The sequence below is a fragment of the Euprymna scolopes genome, chromosome 11 (genome assembly GCF_053919585.1).
Source record: "Euprymna scolopes isolate OS-2025 chromosome 11, ASM5391958v1, whole genome shotgun sequence".
NCBI lineage: Eukaryota > Metazoa > Mollusca > Cephalopoda > Sepiida > Sepiolidae > Euprymna > Euprymna scolopes.
Genome location: NC_136492.1, coordinates 36,978,612 through 36,995,404, shown reverse-complemented (window position 1 = coordinate 36,995,404; position 16,793 = coordinate 36,978,612). Strand labels below are relative to the sequence as shown.

Below are 16,793 nucleotides of genomic sequence, written 5' to 3'. Positions count from 1 at the left end.
CTTGTCAACCACAAGAGAGAACCTGCTGAAAATATAGTCCTCGCACGCAAAATTTGATTGGTTGGTTGGTTGTTTTTTTTACGGCATATCAACCCTTTTCAAGTTATTTAATGCCGAATCCAGTTATTTTGACGAAATTTTTTAATATATATATATATATATATATATATATATATATATATATATATATATATATATATTATTTTATTTTTTTTCAAGTCGGTTTCTATTTAACCCATAGTTGGGACCCTAACAGGTACGACCACTCCGGGTCAGAGTAGACCTGGGAGCAATGGCAATTAAAGGGTGGCTCCACACTCCCCAAAGCCCGCAAGCTAGGGCCTCACCATCGGATATAGTTTAAGGTCATATCCAGGACCCGCGCACAGAAAGGTCAGGAACGACGCTCAATGGATCGCTAAACAATGTCTCAATGACTACAAATGAAACCTCTCCACTGAGCGCAACAACATTCATGGCATGTACGATAGCTTGAAGAAGTTGTTGTGCAAACAAGATTATAACACTGAAATCAACTACCGGTGCCATCATATTATACGGAAGCAGACAAATGGTAATGGTAGAATAGACACTACTCGGAAGAGAACTTTCTCATAGATGACGCCGCTATGATCACCGTCAGCCTACTTGGTAAAGGACCAAAAGAGGAGATCGATTCCTAGTCTGCGATAAATCTTCAGGAAAAATGACATTCCATCTTAAATCATCAGGATGGAAAAGAGAAACTAGCTGCTGCAATAATATTAAGAAGAAGAAACAGTCTATCAGAAGATGCCCGAGGCAAACCTCATAACTATATACAAGAACAAGAATAGCTACCGTAGAATGTATATCTCCCCAGTATTACCTGCACGGTCCTCATCTGTGTTGTTCTAAACAGGTTGCAGTTGCTTCTAGTGCTTCACGTATACCTCGAGACACAGTGTTGGTTTAGAACAGGAAGAACAACCATCGATACTAGCTCTAGTAAACATTAACAGAGGTTATTGTTGTACAATTCAACGATACAATCAACTGAAGTAAAACAGGGGTGCATACTTGCGCCATCACTCTTTGGCATATTCCTTTTTGGTACCTGTACACCAGAAGCAACAGCAGCTTCTTAAAACTTGCTCACCCCCTAAGACCAAAATGCATAAAGTAATACTAGAAATAATCTTCGTTGATGATGCAGCACTAGTGGCACGCTCTGAAGACGTATTGCAGCGAATCATCAGCTGATTCGCACACACATTACCTAAAAAGATAAGTATCCTCGGCCAAGATGTAAGCAGTACCACAGATATAATCATTAGTGATTGCATACTCAAGGTTGTCGAGCACTTCACATACATCGAACTCACCATCTCCAGCAAACTATACCTGGACGCTGAACGCCATAAACGTATCAACAAGGTAGCAATTTTCATTAGTTGAAAGAGAGCTTTGAATGGCTCGATACTGATCACCAACACCAAGATAAATGTTCTGCTTTACAGCAGTGAATCACGGCCACTCTACTCAATATACAAAAACAAAAACAAAATAAAAGCAGGCTCCCCATTCTCCACTTGTACACCCAATGATTCACATGGCAGGATCAGGTCTCAAACAAGAATTAAATATCACAAAGACATTCTATTCGACAAGTTCATCATCAGCACCACGCCAACAGAAAGATATATTCTACGCTACAAGGTTGACTGAAATCGAGACATAAGACCAGGTCGTATCGACCTAATTGGCTGGGAGATCGCAACCGCTAGAGACGTGTTCTTTGCTACCAAGTCACGCTCTAAAAGGAGTGAAAGGAGTAGAAAGCAGTAACGGGCCCACAGCAAGGGTTGAAACGGAGCTCTTAGAAGCAGACGTCGTAACTGCAACATATTCTCTCGAACTAGGATAGGCCTGCACTGTTACAGGAGACTCCATTGTTAAGACACACGGATGCCAACGACCAACTGAATTTTCCGCAAAAACATATCCAAAATAATCCCTGAAAATTATAATAATGGACGAAAATAGACAATAGATAATTCGTTTCGGTAATTCATATATATTAGATTTGTAAGAATCATTCAATTGTATTTGTGTCTTAATAATTATTTTTAAGCTTCACTCTAACAACTAATATTAAATTTGATTGAACATAATCCTAATATATGTATGTGTGTATGATTATATATTCAGCTAAGCTTTGCTCGGGACCTATGTACTGTTAATAACGTGTGTTGCAATATTTTGCATTCATAATGGGGTAGAGTATTTATTTACTGCCCACCTCAGCAAAATGTGGCACAACGCCGGAAAGTGGGAAACCAGCAGGCTCCCCTAAAGGAGGGGCACTCCTGCAATTGTAAAAATTGCCTGAGTAACCCCATCGGAAAGCCCAGTGGACAGGCTTGGGAGGGTGGACCTCCTAGGTATTACCCAGGCGGCGTACCTCAGCCGACAGGTGCTGCGCCGGTTCCTAGCCCCTCACCTGTCGGGCTGAGTGTCAAGTAGCGAATCCTTGACGAGTACTTCTACCCTGTCTCCCTGCAGTCGAAGTCGCTAGGAGACACATCTCATCATGAGAGATTCATACGATCCCACACAGTCGGGCGATTCTATTTATAAACGATGCTGCTCGGAACTGATGAACCGAATTAATTCACGTTCTGCTACCAACCAATCAGAAACCAGAATTACTCCATAAATATTAAACCTGTTCTGTAGCAATTTCGCATGCTTTTTCCGTCTCAACACGGCAAGAATCTTTTGCTCTGTGGAACTGTCTACTGCAAACCAGTCACCTCTCAGGACTTGTGTGTAACAACGAACCATCGGAAACTGTTCTGTCTGCTGCAAACCAGTCACCTCTCAAAACTTGTTTAGAACAACGAACCATCGGAAACTGTTCCGAAACTAAACATGGCTTACACTTCTAGAGGTTATGAGCCCAGCGTGCGTCTTTATTTCGATGGATCCAAATAAAAATTCGAATTGAGGCAAGTTAAATTTCTAGGATATCTACGAATCAAAAAGCTACACAAAGTACTTCAAACACAACCTGAAAACAGAAACGACCCCGATTTCATTGAAAAGAACCCAACTGTTCTTGCGGAATTAACACAGTGTTTAGATGACCGAAGTCTATCACTAGTAATGAGAGGGGCCCTGGATGATGGCTGCAAAGCATTAAACATATTGAGAGAGCATTATTTATCGAAAAGGAAACCCAAAATTATTTCTTTATATACTGAACTAACCTCTCTAAAACGAATGGAAGCTGAAACTATTACTGATTATATTATAAGAGCCGAAACGACTTCAAATTCTTAAAAAATATTTGAAGTTATGAGTGACAATCTGTTAATTTCCATGGTCCTTAAGGGATTACCGAGTGATTGCAAGCCGTGATAACCCAGAAAGAAAAACCCATGACTTTTAGCCAATTCAAGGTAGCACTCAGAAGTTACGAGGAAACTGAAAAAAAGATCACAGAGGAAAACGAATCTACACATATCATGAAATTTAAAAATACATACATAAAAATACCAAAATTAAATTATACCCATACCAGGAATAAAAACCGCAACTTTGCCAAAAACAATTTTTCTCCTAAGAAAAGTACAAAAATTATTTGCTATAATTGTGGACGACCCAATCACAAGAGTTTCCAATGTAGATAGAGGACTCAAAATGGCGACTCCATTAAAAATGTGGAGAGCTCTGTTAGCGAACATACATTTTTATTTTCGTATACGTTCAATGCTTCAACAAATAATAATAATTTTCTTGTTGATTGTGGGGCCACGGCCAATGTGATTACAAAGGAATCTGATTTTATCAATTTTGACCCCAACTTTAAGCCACAAAATCATTTTGTAGAACTAGCTGACGGGAGTCGAGTAAAGGATATCGTTTTGAAAAGAGCCGATGCTAAAATCTCGCTAAGGAACAATAAAGGTGAACTACGTTTCTGTATTCTAGAAAACATATTTCTAATCCCAAAATTTAAACAAAATATATTTTCTGTACAAACTGCCACTAAACAAGGCGCAAATATAAACTTCAGCCCCAATAAATCAAAACTCGTATACCCGAACGGAACTGTATTCGACATTAAAGAAAATGGAAGACTATATTATTTAAATTAGCGTAGTCTGATCGAAAACCAACTGCCAGACATGGCATAAAATTCTTGGACATTGCAATATTCCTGATATCAAAAAGTTGCCGACTGTAGTTGATGGAATGAAAATACAAACATCAAAAAACTTCAACTGCGACGTCTGTACGCAAGGGAAAATGAAAAACTATTAAAGCAAGATACCAGACAAGAAGGCAAAAAAAAAAATCCCATCAATAGTGCATTGTGACTTGAATGGCCCCGTGGAACCGATGGCCAGAGAACATTATAGATATGTGTTGAATTTCGTAGATGACCATTTAGGTTTAATAATGGTTTACTTTTTAAAGAACAAATCTGATACCCTGCTAGCAACAAAAAAATATCTAGCCGACATGGCCCCCTACGGTGAAGTCAAGTGTATTCGCTCTGACAACGGTACGGAATTCACTAATAAAGACTTTGAACTTTTACTAATTAACCATCATATCAAGCATGAAAAATCAGCTCCTAGATCGCCACACCAAAACGGGACTGCTGAAAGAGCGTGGCAGACACTTTTTGAAATGGCAAGATGCCTACTCATTGAATCAAAACTCCCCAAAAACCTCTGGACGTATGCACTTATGGCGGCAGCCTATATACGCAACAGGTGCTTTAACAAAACACTATCTAAAACTCCATATGAATCTTTCTGCGATAAAAAAAAAACAAATTTAAGCAGAATGCATATATTTGGTTCAACTTGCTTCGCATATATAGAGAAAAAGAGTAAATTGAATATTAAAGCCGACAGAGGTATATTTCTTGGATACGCTAAAAACAGTCCAGCCAATTTAGTATTTTTTTCCAGAGAAAAATAAAATAAAAAGAATCCGATGTGTAAAATTCACAGACACATTTAATTCTACAGACCAAATCCAGTCATATGAAGAAGATGAAATTATATTTCCTCAAATAATTAAAACAAACGAAGACAATAAAAATGACGGAGACAAGGGTATCCATGATGATGATGATGATGATAAAGGCGAAAGATATCGCAAAAGAAATAGAAGGCGACCCGATTTTTTTGTGGTCGACAATATAAAAATTATCAAATCAACTATTGCTATTCAATGGAAAATATGCCAAAAAGCTTTAACAAAGCAATTAATTCAGAACATTGTGATGAATGGAAAATTGGTATGAAAAAAGATTTCTTTTTTAATGCCAATTTTCCATTCATCACAATGTTCTGAATCAATTACTTCGTTAAAGCTTTTTGGCGTATTTTCCATTGGATAGCAATGCCTTAACCGAAAATGATACCTATACGGTAGTGTCTCTCCCAAAAGATAAACATGTTATTTCTACAAGATGTGTCTTTACAAAAAAGACTACAGCATCAGGCGTAGAACAGTACAAAGCTAGATTAGTTTGCTAAAGGGTACTCTCGGATTTACGGTAAAGAATATTTTTCTACGTTTTCACCGACCACAAACCTAACGACAATCAGAATTTTACTGCAAATCGCTTCGCAATATGACCTAAACATCCATCAAATTGACGTAAAAAATGCTTATTTGAATGCCCCAATAGACTGTGAAATTTATATTACCCCTCCAGAGGGATCTATAATGGAAAATAAAAATAGCTATTTTTATTTTCCATTATAAATCCCTCTGGAGGGGTAATATAAATTTCACAGTCTATTGGGGCATTCAAATAAGCATTTTTTACGTCAATTTGATGGATGTTTAGGTCATATTGCGAAGCGATTTGCAGTAAAATTCTGATTGTCGTTAGGTTTGTGGTCGGTGAAAACGTAGAAAAATATTCTTTACCGTAAATCCTAACAAGTCATTATATGGTCTAAACAGAGTGCTCAGTGTTGGAATACAGTATTTCATGATTATATTATTAAATAACAATTTAGACAATGCGCTGTAGACCCCTGTTTACACACCGAACACAAAGACGATAAACTACTGATTTTGGTTTTGTGGGTCGATAATATTTTAATCGCATCAAATTGTGACATATTGTTAACCGATGTTAAGAACAAATTAAATACAAACTCAAAATGACCGATCTTGGCAAAATATTCTGGGTTTTGGGGATATAATTTACTCAAATCAAAGAACTTGTTATGATGATTCAATCGAGATACATCGACAAAATACTATTAAAATTTGGAATGCGAGAGTGCAAGAAACGCTCTACACCGGTCGAAAATGATATTAATAAAAATATACACACAGAATCTGAAATAATAAATGATAAACAATACCGCGAAATTATAGGTAGTCTTGTATGTTTACTGACTGCAACCAGACCCGACATATGCTATGCAGTAACAAAACTGTCACAAAAATTATCACGACCGACAATTTAAACAGAGCTAAACAAGTGCTGCGTTATTTAAAAGGAACTAAAGAACAGAAGTTAGTATTTAGAAAATCAAAAAATCCCCTAAAATTAGAAGGATTTTTGGATTCAGATTGGGAAAACGACGAAGATCGAAAAAGTATATCTGGATATTGCTTCAGATTATCAGAAAATTTGCCTATTATTTCATGGAAATATTAAAAGCAACATATTATATCTCTACGTGTGAAGCAGAATTTATCGCGATCACACACACGACCCAGGAAGAACTCTACCTTAAAAATATCCTAAAGATTATTTTAGAGTCAGAATTAAGTAAAAGTCCCGTAGTAATTAATTGTGATAATCAAGCCAGTATAGTCTTAGCACAAAACACGATAACCAACCAAAGATCTAAGCATATAGATATAAAATACCATTTCATAAAAAACGAGGTGAATCCATTATTTTGAATTACATATCAACAGAACAAAATATCGCTGATGTATTTACAAAACCCGCAACAAGCGTTTTTTCTCAAAACTTGTTGGGGGATTCGACTGAATACATTTTTTTTCACGGCCCTATATGCATATGAATTTCTATATATCAAAAAAAAAAAATAGTCCTGGACAAGACGTTAAACTGTATCCATTTTGTTTGTATTTACACTTTAACCTACTAATGCGTAACTAATACTTTTGCTGAAAAAAAGTCACTTTTTTAAAAACACTTCTTTGTAATTTTCCTTTTCGACAAATACTTTTTGCATGCTTATTTTAAGGCGCGCATAAATTACAATTGACTTTTATATATTTATTTTTTTGAAGATAAGTTTTCTTATTTTTTTAACAACAAAAACAAAAAAACTCTTTAAACGGGTACATATTTCATGTTTGTTTATTTTATGCATATTTATTTATATGTATGCGTTGTTTCTTTCTTTTTTTTTTTTACAAAACTGCATAATCAAATTTAAGAAATGGCTTCTTATTCACATACCCACCCCTTTTTAAGGTTAAAATACCTTCCATTTCTTTTATTTCTCTTCTCTGTACACATATATATCTGTTTGGACATTTGAACACAATTTAAAATGGCGTCTTTTTACATGCTAAAATTTTAAGATCCAAATGATTTCTAATTTTTGTTATATATAATTGAATATAAAATAAAATATTTATTTTTGAGCAGAACGAACACAAGGGACTTCCCCATTATAAATAATAGGGGGGATGTTGTAATATTTTTTATTCATAATGGTCTGTGATCCCACACAGTCGGGCGATTCTATTTATAAACGATGGTGCTAGGAACTGACGAATCGAATTAATTCACGTTTTGCTACCAACTAATCAGAAACCAGAATTACTCCATAAATATTAAACCTTTTGTGTAGCAATGTCGCATGTTTTTTCCGTCTCAACACAGTAAGAATCTTTTGCTCTGTGGAACTGTCTACTGCAAACCAGTCACCTCTCAGGACTTGTGTGTAACAACGAACCATCGGAAACTGTTCTGTCTACTGCAAACCAGTCACCTCTCAAGACTTGTTTAGAATAACGAACCATCGGAAACTTTTCTTAAACTAAACATGGCTTACACTTCTAGAATGTGCATATATGTATATATATATATATATATATATATATATATCTTAAAAAGTTTGACTCATGTCCAAGTAACCTACATCTAAAATTACAAGTGTTTATCCCTAAAATTATGTAAAATTTCAAATGTTTAGTCCAGAAATTGGCTGAGTAATTTGGTCAAATTGTTTTTAACTTTGAGCCCAATTTTCACTCCTTAACTTTAATTTTTTTTTTGGCTCAACTCAAATTAAAACGTTTGATCCATGTTTAAAAATTCGAGTGTTTAGACCCAAAATTGGCGGAGGAGTTTGGTAGAGTTTTCAAATGTCAAATCGTTGAACTTTGACCCATTGACAGCCAAATTTCTGACCGAAAACCGACTACAAAGATTTTCTCAAATCTCAATACTTCTTATGTCAAACCTCGAATCTCTAGACCGAAAATTGACAGAGAAACAGAAACACATAAACACACACACAAACACACACAGACATTTTAACTTTTATAGATATATAGATAGATTATTATTGAAAATTCTTTAAATGAATATCATCACATTCAACATGTGTTAAAAATAATGCAGAACAAAATCCATTGAAAGTGGTTTGAAATATTGCTTTTAATTTACTGTAAGCCAATAACAATAATCGTTTGGTTATGAATTAATTCAATAAAACCGCTAACTTAGTACGATATTTACAAAATGGCATGAGGATTTATATTTTATATCTAATTATTTTTTATTCATTTGAAATTACAAACTGAGCGTGAAGCGTTGTGAAGTTTGTAGCAAATTATTTTCGTAGTATAACAAATTTACAAATATATATTGATGCAATGAAACTAAATAAGAGTTAATATTTTTATATATATAATATATATATATAATAAATATTATATATATATACTAGCGGGGGTACCCGGCGTTGCCCGAGTGTTTGTTTCCGGGACGGGGGGGGAGTTTTAAAAAATGTTATGGTAGGTAAGTAGGAAGGATCAAACCCGGAGTCATGAGTAAAAGTAGGAAAATAAAGTGTGAAAAAAAAACAAAAAAAAACATCTGCAACGTTGACAGTTCGGCCACCAAGAAAAGTCCATTCCAGTTGTTTAGGAAAAAAAAAAAAAAAAAAACGACTACGGTAGGTCGGCGCGAACGTGAAAATATAATGTGAATTGTCCAGCACGCTAACCACTACGCTACAGAGCACTGCAGCTTAGTTTAGTGATTTTAAATAACTTCACATGAAAGAACTACGAAGCCAAACCGGTGTTCTCTTCTCAACTGTTCCTTGTGAACGATCCCCAAACGGTGTTAAGTGGTGGCAGGGGGAGGAGGAATTTATTAGAGAGAAAATATTTTACCACTTCCATTGATCTTAACCGATTTTGGCCGTGACTTCTCAGCAGAAAAAGTATAGAAATCTAAGATTATCGAGGAATTTGAGAAATAATAAGCCTATAACACACCTCAGATATTGTTCTGCCGTTTGTGCATATTATATTTGCATGAAATATCTTGATTTTTAATCCTATTAAGGTCAAAATCAGACGGGAAAAAATGAGTTCATTTTATTTATATAGAGAAGAAGATTATAGTTGATATTTAACAAAGTTGTTTCTTTACTTACCGTTTAAAAGTGATTCGCCAAAAACGAGGAAGTACAAAACACTGTTCACCCCCATTTCCTGGAAGACTGCCAACACCTGCAATATAGACATATACACTACCATCAGTCATTAAAATGCGTCCATAGTAACATAGCAGAAGGTTAGGGTTAGGGTTAGGGTTAGTAACATAGCAGAAGGAAGACCTTATTTAATTTGAACACAGATTCAGACTCATAGATATATTAAATGACAGGGAAAACACAACAGACGATTCTCTAGACAATGGTAGTGCAGTGGTTATCGTGAATAAAGATTACTATAAAATGAACATTTTAGAATCACTAGGGAAGGAAAACTATAAAAAACCAATTAGCTCTAACATAGATAACACAACTATATCTAAAATCACAAAACTCTGCGCAATATGCAATAGAACATTAACTAAAAAAGAAAAAGACTTCCTTGCAAACTTCACAAAAAAACAACCAAACATCTTCTACAGATTACCCAAAATACACAAATCTAACGAGATAAGACATGCCATCAACATACAAAACTCAGAATACATCAGCACCCCAAATTCCAATGACCTCACATTCAAACCCATAGTAGCAGGACCAGCATGCCCAACAAGCAGATTAAATCGACATACTATTACAGCCCTTTGCCGATCTAATCAGAAGCTACATAAAAGACGACATACGCTTCCTTAATTCCTTACCACAAACAGTTAGCAGCCTATACAGCAATATCCCACACAACCTAGGGAAAGGAGCTATGCAATACTGGAGCGACAAACATACACAAACATTAACACCCCAAATTCACCAAACAATTCGTGATTGACAGCATAGATATATTCCTTAGCAACAACTTCGAATTTAATAATAACAGTTACAAATAAATACTAGGAACAGCAATGGGTACAAAAATGACACCAACACACGCCACCCTTCCACTAGCCTACCCGGAAGAGACATTTTATCAAAGGATAGAACAGAAATACGAAACAATATAAAATACTCTTCATAAGGTTATGGAAAAGATATCTGGACGATCGCTTTATCCTCTGGAAAATTACATGGGGGATATCAGATAGCTCCACAATATTTTCCAAAATCTACACCCAAAATCAATCCCTCAGAACTAGACATTCTAGTAATAAGTAAAATCAACAACATAACCACAGACATCTACCACAAACCCACAACACCCAACAATACCTCTACTTCAAAAGCCACCATCCCCAAAATTGTCTAAAATTCATACTCTACTCCCTGGCATGCAGAGTTTGCACCATAATAGCAGACAAACACCTACGTTCGACTCAACCGAAATCACTGCAAATAACCATGCGGAAAAAAGATACCCACTACTTTAGGATACACTACTACGTTAAGGTATCGAACTAGTAGTAAAAATCCAGAGAACCAACTAAGAAACTCACAGAGCACTACAAAGAACAAATTCTAGCATACGTTTCTACTCACAATTCAAACAACCCAGAATTTTACAGAGATATCAAAAAACCTTGTACTTCCCAGTCAAAACGATAAACTAAGCAACATACGTAAAACAACAAAAATAATAAAAATCAAACGCTAACCCCAAAACTTAAAATACATCCTAACCTCATCTAATATCAAGCAACACACTACAAAATACAACAAACAGCAATGTGGCGTTTGTGACAGAATAATAGTATTATTATTATTATTATTATTATTATTATTATTATTATTTTGAATACACATTCAAAATATTATTATTTTTATTTATTATTTATAATTTATTTATTTATTATCAAAACACGTTCAATATATTATTATTTTGAATACATGTTCAAAAACCCAACACAAACATTCAGAATAAAAAATCTAAATTGCACTTCCAGAAATGTAGTGTATGCACTAAGATGCACAACATACAACAAATCTTACAAGGGCGTCACCAAAAACCTCAGCATTAGATCAACATTAAAATTGCAGATAACAGATACCTCTATGTTTCAAAACACGTAATACATGCAGTGGAAATAGCTTCAAAATGATGCCAATCTTCCAAACATACTTTTACTTACACAGGAAAAATGTTCATAATAAGATCCACTTACAAATTAAAAGAGCTTAATATCAACACACAAACAAATGAAATGCAAACACACTCGCACGCATGTACATATACATGTACACCCCCCCAATAAATCAGAACCGACACATTAAAACACACACATACACACAGACACAACATTTCTCCCCATCTCTGATGAAACACATTTAACAATACCAACCATACTTTACTACGAGACCAACAATACTAAGAAACACCTATGTAATCATAATGTAATGTTCCGATACTGTACTCGCCCTCTTACCCTCAGTCAGTGGAGGAGAAATCCTTCGTGACTCAGACAATTATTCTTGTTGTTCTTGCGCCTGTCCTCTTTTGGTGAGTAGGATCTTCCCCACCTGTGTCTGGCCCTGCCCGCACGGAGAGACAAATAAATGGACACACTAAAAAAATGCCTTATGTATATCCATAAATATATCCTCTTTATACAAACGACTAAAACACGAAAATCACAATAGAATGAAATTAAAATCTAAAAATCAAAATTGAATGAAAACATTCCTACCAAATAACGATTTCTACAAACCAATATAAGTAAATACAAACACACAGTCACACACACACACACACACACACACACACACACACACACACTTATTTGACCAAGTACGAACGTGCTCCACACTTCCACTCAAGTAAGAAGAAAAAATAAAGAAAGAAAAGGAGAAAAACGAGAAACGCAAGGTAAGGGAGAGAAAAGCAAAAGACAGCAGCACCCAGTGACCATAGTCTGACATCCAATAAGCAAGGTTAGGGGCGGAACACACCCATGAAGATTTTCAGAATCATTTAGAGATATTTCCGCCTCTTTGAAACATATCACTAAAATAGACAGCAAAAACGCATTTATACATTTTAAATATATTTTAAATATTTTATATGTTGAATACTTTTCTGAAAAGAACGCTTCACAGAACGTCCGAAACGCGTTAAAAACTATTTCGATGATTTCAAAAATATTAAAATGATCGAAATAATTACAAAATTAAAAATGAAAATATAAAATAATAAAATAAGTTTAAAAAATACATAACAATTGTTGGTGATATATATATATATATATATATATATATATATATATATATATATATATATATATATATTGTTTTAACAAAAACCAAGACTTCAAAGAATGGGTTAATAGCAAAAATAGTGTATTTCATCGTCAGTTACAATTGTTTCAAGACTATTCGGACAAATTCAAACGTTATGTCGTTTGAAAATTTTCACAATAACAGCATTTTTTCAGACTTATTGAATAAAAAACACTTTAACAATAAAACATTATGGAAACAATTTCCTTTATAAGGAAAAGAAAACAAGTAAAAATATTTTACCTATATCTCATCCTTGCAAATATATATATATAACTAGTGGGGTGGGGGGCTTGGTCCGGTCGTAAAATACGCTTAAATATGATATTTTAATTCGTCCAGATTTCGTATATATTATTAGAAAGCAGTAATTTTCAAAGTAAAAAAAAGTATCTGGGTTCCCTCAGCTAGAATCGAAACTGAAAGCAAAATTGTAGCATTCCAAGTTGGTGACACGCATATGAGCTGATTAAAAGTTAAAAATTAAAAATAAACTAAGATGAATGTACAAAATGTATACCGATTTTTGATTATATGCATTTGTATTTTTGGTATTTTTTCCGGTTTATTTGTTTGTTTGTTTTTTCATTAGTCTGCATCTGTTACGACGCGCTCGCTCGGCTGACACCGATAATTGCCGGTCCCTCCCGATCCATGCTTGACGGGAATTCACGAGAATTCGGGTCAAATTATGTAAGAGTACCTTCAATTTATTTCATTTTATCTTGATATTTTGGGCGGTTTTACGCATTTAGTTAAAAAATGTAGCGAAATAAATGAAGAAGAAAGGCGTTGAAAATACTGGCAATTCTTTTCATTGGGCTGCGTTCATTCTTTGCCTTTTGGTCAAGATCAAAGTGTAGTATCTGTTCTTCAGATGCTGCACTTCATTTTCTTGTTCTCTTTCGGTGGAGGAGAAATCCTTCACGACTGAGACAATTTTTATTTTTGTACCTTTTCTCCACATTAAAAAACGACCCTGGTGTCTAACTCTGTCCTGTGGGGAGGCATAGTAAATAGGTACAACTTTCAAAATAGTTCACATAAATTCTCGTAATAGTTTGTTAAAGAAGAACGTTGTCTGGTTTTAATTTTTCCATTTCAAACACACGTGCGTTCGTCTCAATCGACATCAAACACAACTGATTTCAATATAAATGTTTAGAAACTGAAAGGAATGTATTAAACTATAAAAATAAAAATTAAAATTAATAGTATAATGAGTAATAGAAACAAAATAGTAGTAAATAATAATAATAATAATAATAATAATAATAATAGAAACAGCATAATAGTATAATTCTGTCTGTCCATTCAAATTTCACTAATGAAAATCCTCTAACATGAATGCGAAAAATGTCCAGAGGGGCGACTGGCTTTAAGCAAAAAAAAAAAAAAAAAAAGAAAAAAAGAAAGAGGAACTCATTTTTATTTCCTTGTTGGCAAAGACGGGCAGAAATTCTGCGTATGTGTGTATGTACATGTATACATGCGTGTATGTTTGTACTAGCAAAGGGCTGTGACCCCACCCCTATCATTACACTCTACTTGACCGACGACTAGACATTAACTTTAACACGAGTCCTAATAGAGAAGATTTAACACGTGTGAGGCACCGAAACTCTCTAAAAGAATGGAAGGAAATGTGAGTTTGTCTTTTTTAAAAACAACAAAAAAGTTAATTATTACTTCGAATTTATTTCAGGAAGCAGCCTCTATTGCGATATAAATGTATAATTCTGTCTGTCCATTCAAATGACACTAATAAAAATCCTCTAACATGAATGCGAAATATAGCCAGGCGGGCGACTGGCGAATAACTTAGCTAAATGTTACTTCGAACTTATAACTGGAAGCAATCCTTTTGCGATATCAACGTAGAAATTGCCCCGTCTTAGAACGAGGGAATTAAATACTACCACAGCATCAGGGGAAATTGCCTTCCTCATCTTCTTCCCATCCAACATTTCTAGCGGCTAACCAGTATGGTGTAAGGTAGACCTATCTTCAAACGCCTTCTTTCAGAGCATTACTACCGACTTTTACTAAGTAGAATACTTAGTTAATAATTTTTTTAATTTTTTTATTTTATATATATCTTTTTAATAAAAAATATTTTTTATTTTTATTTATTTATTTTTTTAATTTATTTATTTGTTTTTTTTTTAATTTTAACTTCTGTTTATACCTTGTATGTATGTGTGATAGTGCGCGATACTTCCTGTATACATGGGGGCCAAACACTATCCCTGCATCAGAACCACTGGTAAAACAATTCTGGGCTCGGTGTTGCCACAAACACCAAAATATGAAAAATGTCAAGTACAAATAATTCAAATCATGGGACCCAGAAGATCTGGGTGTCATGATCGGCAGGTGCTCCTTCGGTAGCCAGCATGGGGGACCCGGTCGTCATCCTGCGAATGTTGGCCAACTTCTTAATTTCAGAAACTCAAATAACATGGACGCTGAACAGGTAAGCATAACCTCTAATTTCAGGAAACAAAATGATACCGAACAAACACAGCCATGATAATCATCAAAATGGAGAAAAAACGAAGAAAGAAATGGACAACAAAAGAGAATAGACTAGTAATAGAATGCTATTATAGAAGTCATCCTAAATATAGATATGGAGGTTATCGGAAACGAATGAAAGAACTATCGGACCTCTCCAGTGACCACCAAGCGACAGAACAAAGAATTGCGGACCAAACAAGACTGATACCCAAGAAAGGTTGGCTCTCTAAACTAGAACTTGCAGAAATTCAGCGAAAAATAAATGAGGAAACTGAACAAGAACCCCCCCCCAACGGAACCGCATGTAGAAAAAACCCGCAAGTTGAAGCCTCACAAGTAAAAACACCAAAGGCCCAGGACCTACGAAGACCGAAGTCTACAAACGTTGAAACCGAGAACAATGAAACAGAACTAACAGAGAATGAAGCAAATTAAATAAATAAAATGACGCAGTTCATGAACGAGAAAAAACAAAGCTCACATCGTTAATGAACCAAGAGCAGAAGAAATTAAAAACAGAAACAGAGAAGGTTAACAAGCTCCTTCCACATATTCCAACAAACACAATCACAGACTTAAACAACCTAATTTACGCAGGCGCCAAAATGGTAAGTATGAATCTCAAATCAGAAAAAACAACCGGGGACAAGCGGACCGACAAAACCTGGATGGGAAATAAGCTTAAAAACCCAAATACACAAACATAAAAAAGAAACCAAAATGATCAACAGGAAGAAAGCAATGTGGAGAAAACGGAATGTTAGAAATGTAACTCTCAGGGAGAGGCTAAACAAGAAACATGAAGAACTGGACCAAAAAATAAAAACAGAACATTTGAAACTAATGAACTCCAATCCTACAAAAATGTGAACGGAGGAAAAACAAAAACAGAACAACCAAATCCGACAGAAACAAAACTTTACTAGAATAACATATGGGAAGCGCGATGAGATCACAATAAAAATGCTGAATTGCTGAAAGACATGAAAGAAGAGTTACAACAAATCAAAGAAGGAACAATGAATGAAATCAGCAAGGAAACCCTAAAGAAAACCATAGGAAAATGGTAAACTGGCACGGCGGAATACATGCATACTGGTTCAAAAAATTCACAACCTTACATGAAAGGCTAGCCCAAAACCTGAGAAGATGTATACAGGAAGCAAACGTGCCAGACTGGATGACAAATGATAGAACGACACTGCTACAGAAGGACACGGAGAAGGGAACCGTCCCCAGCAATTATAGGCCAATCACGTGCTTACCCACCATGTGGAAGATACTGACAGCACAACTGAGGAAACAAATCTACCACTCACTGAATAACCATGGACTCATCCCCGAGGAACAGAAAGGATGCCAAAAAGGGAAAAGAGGAACACATAA

The 16,793-nt window shown here is 35.1% G+C and overlaps 1 protein-coding gene across 6 annotated transcripts in view; it reads right to left on the bottom strand.

The window, feature by feature from the left end:
- Positions 1–16,793, bottom strand: part of LOC145287834 (Na(+)/H(+) exchanger beta-like) — a 1,099,100-nt gene that overhangs the window by 275,079 nt on the left and 807,228 nt on the right. For all 6 annotated transcript variants that reach the window (XM_080135700.1, XM_080135702.1, XM_080135704.1 and 3 more), the window contains one exon: positions 9,684–9,759. In XM_080135700.1, coding sequence (XP_079991826.1) covers positions 9,684–9,759 — 76 coding nt within the window. The remainder of the gene's footprint in view (positions 1–9,683; positions 9,760–16,793) is intronic.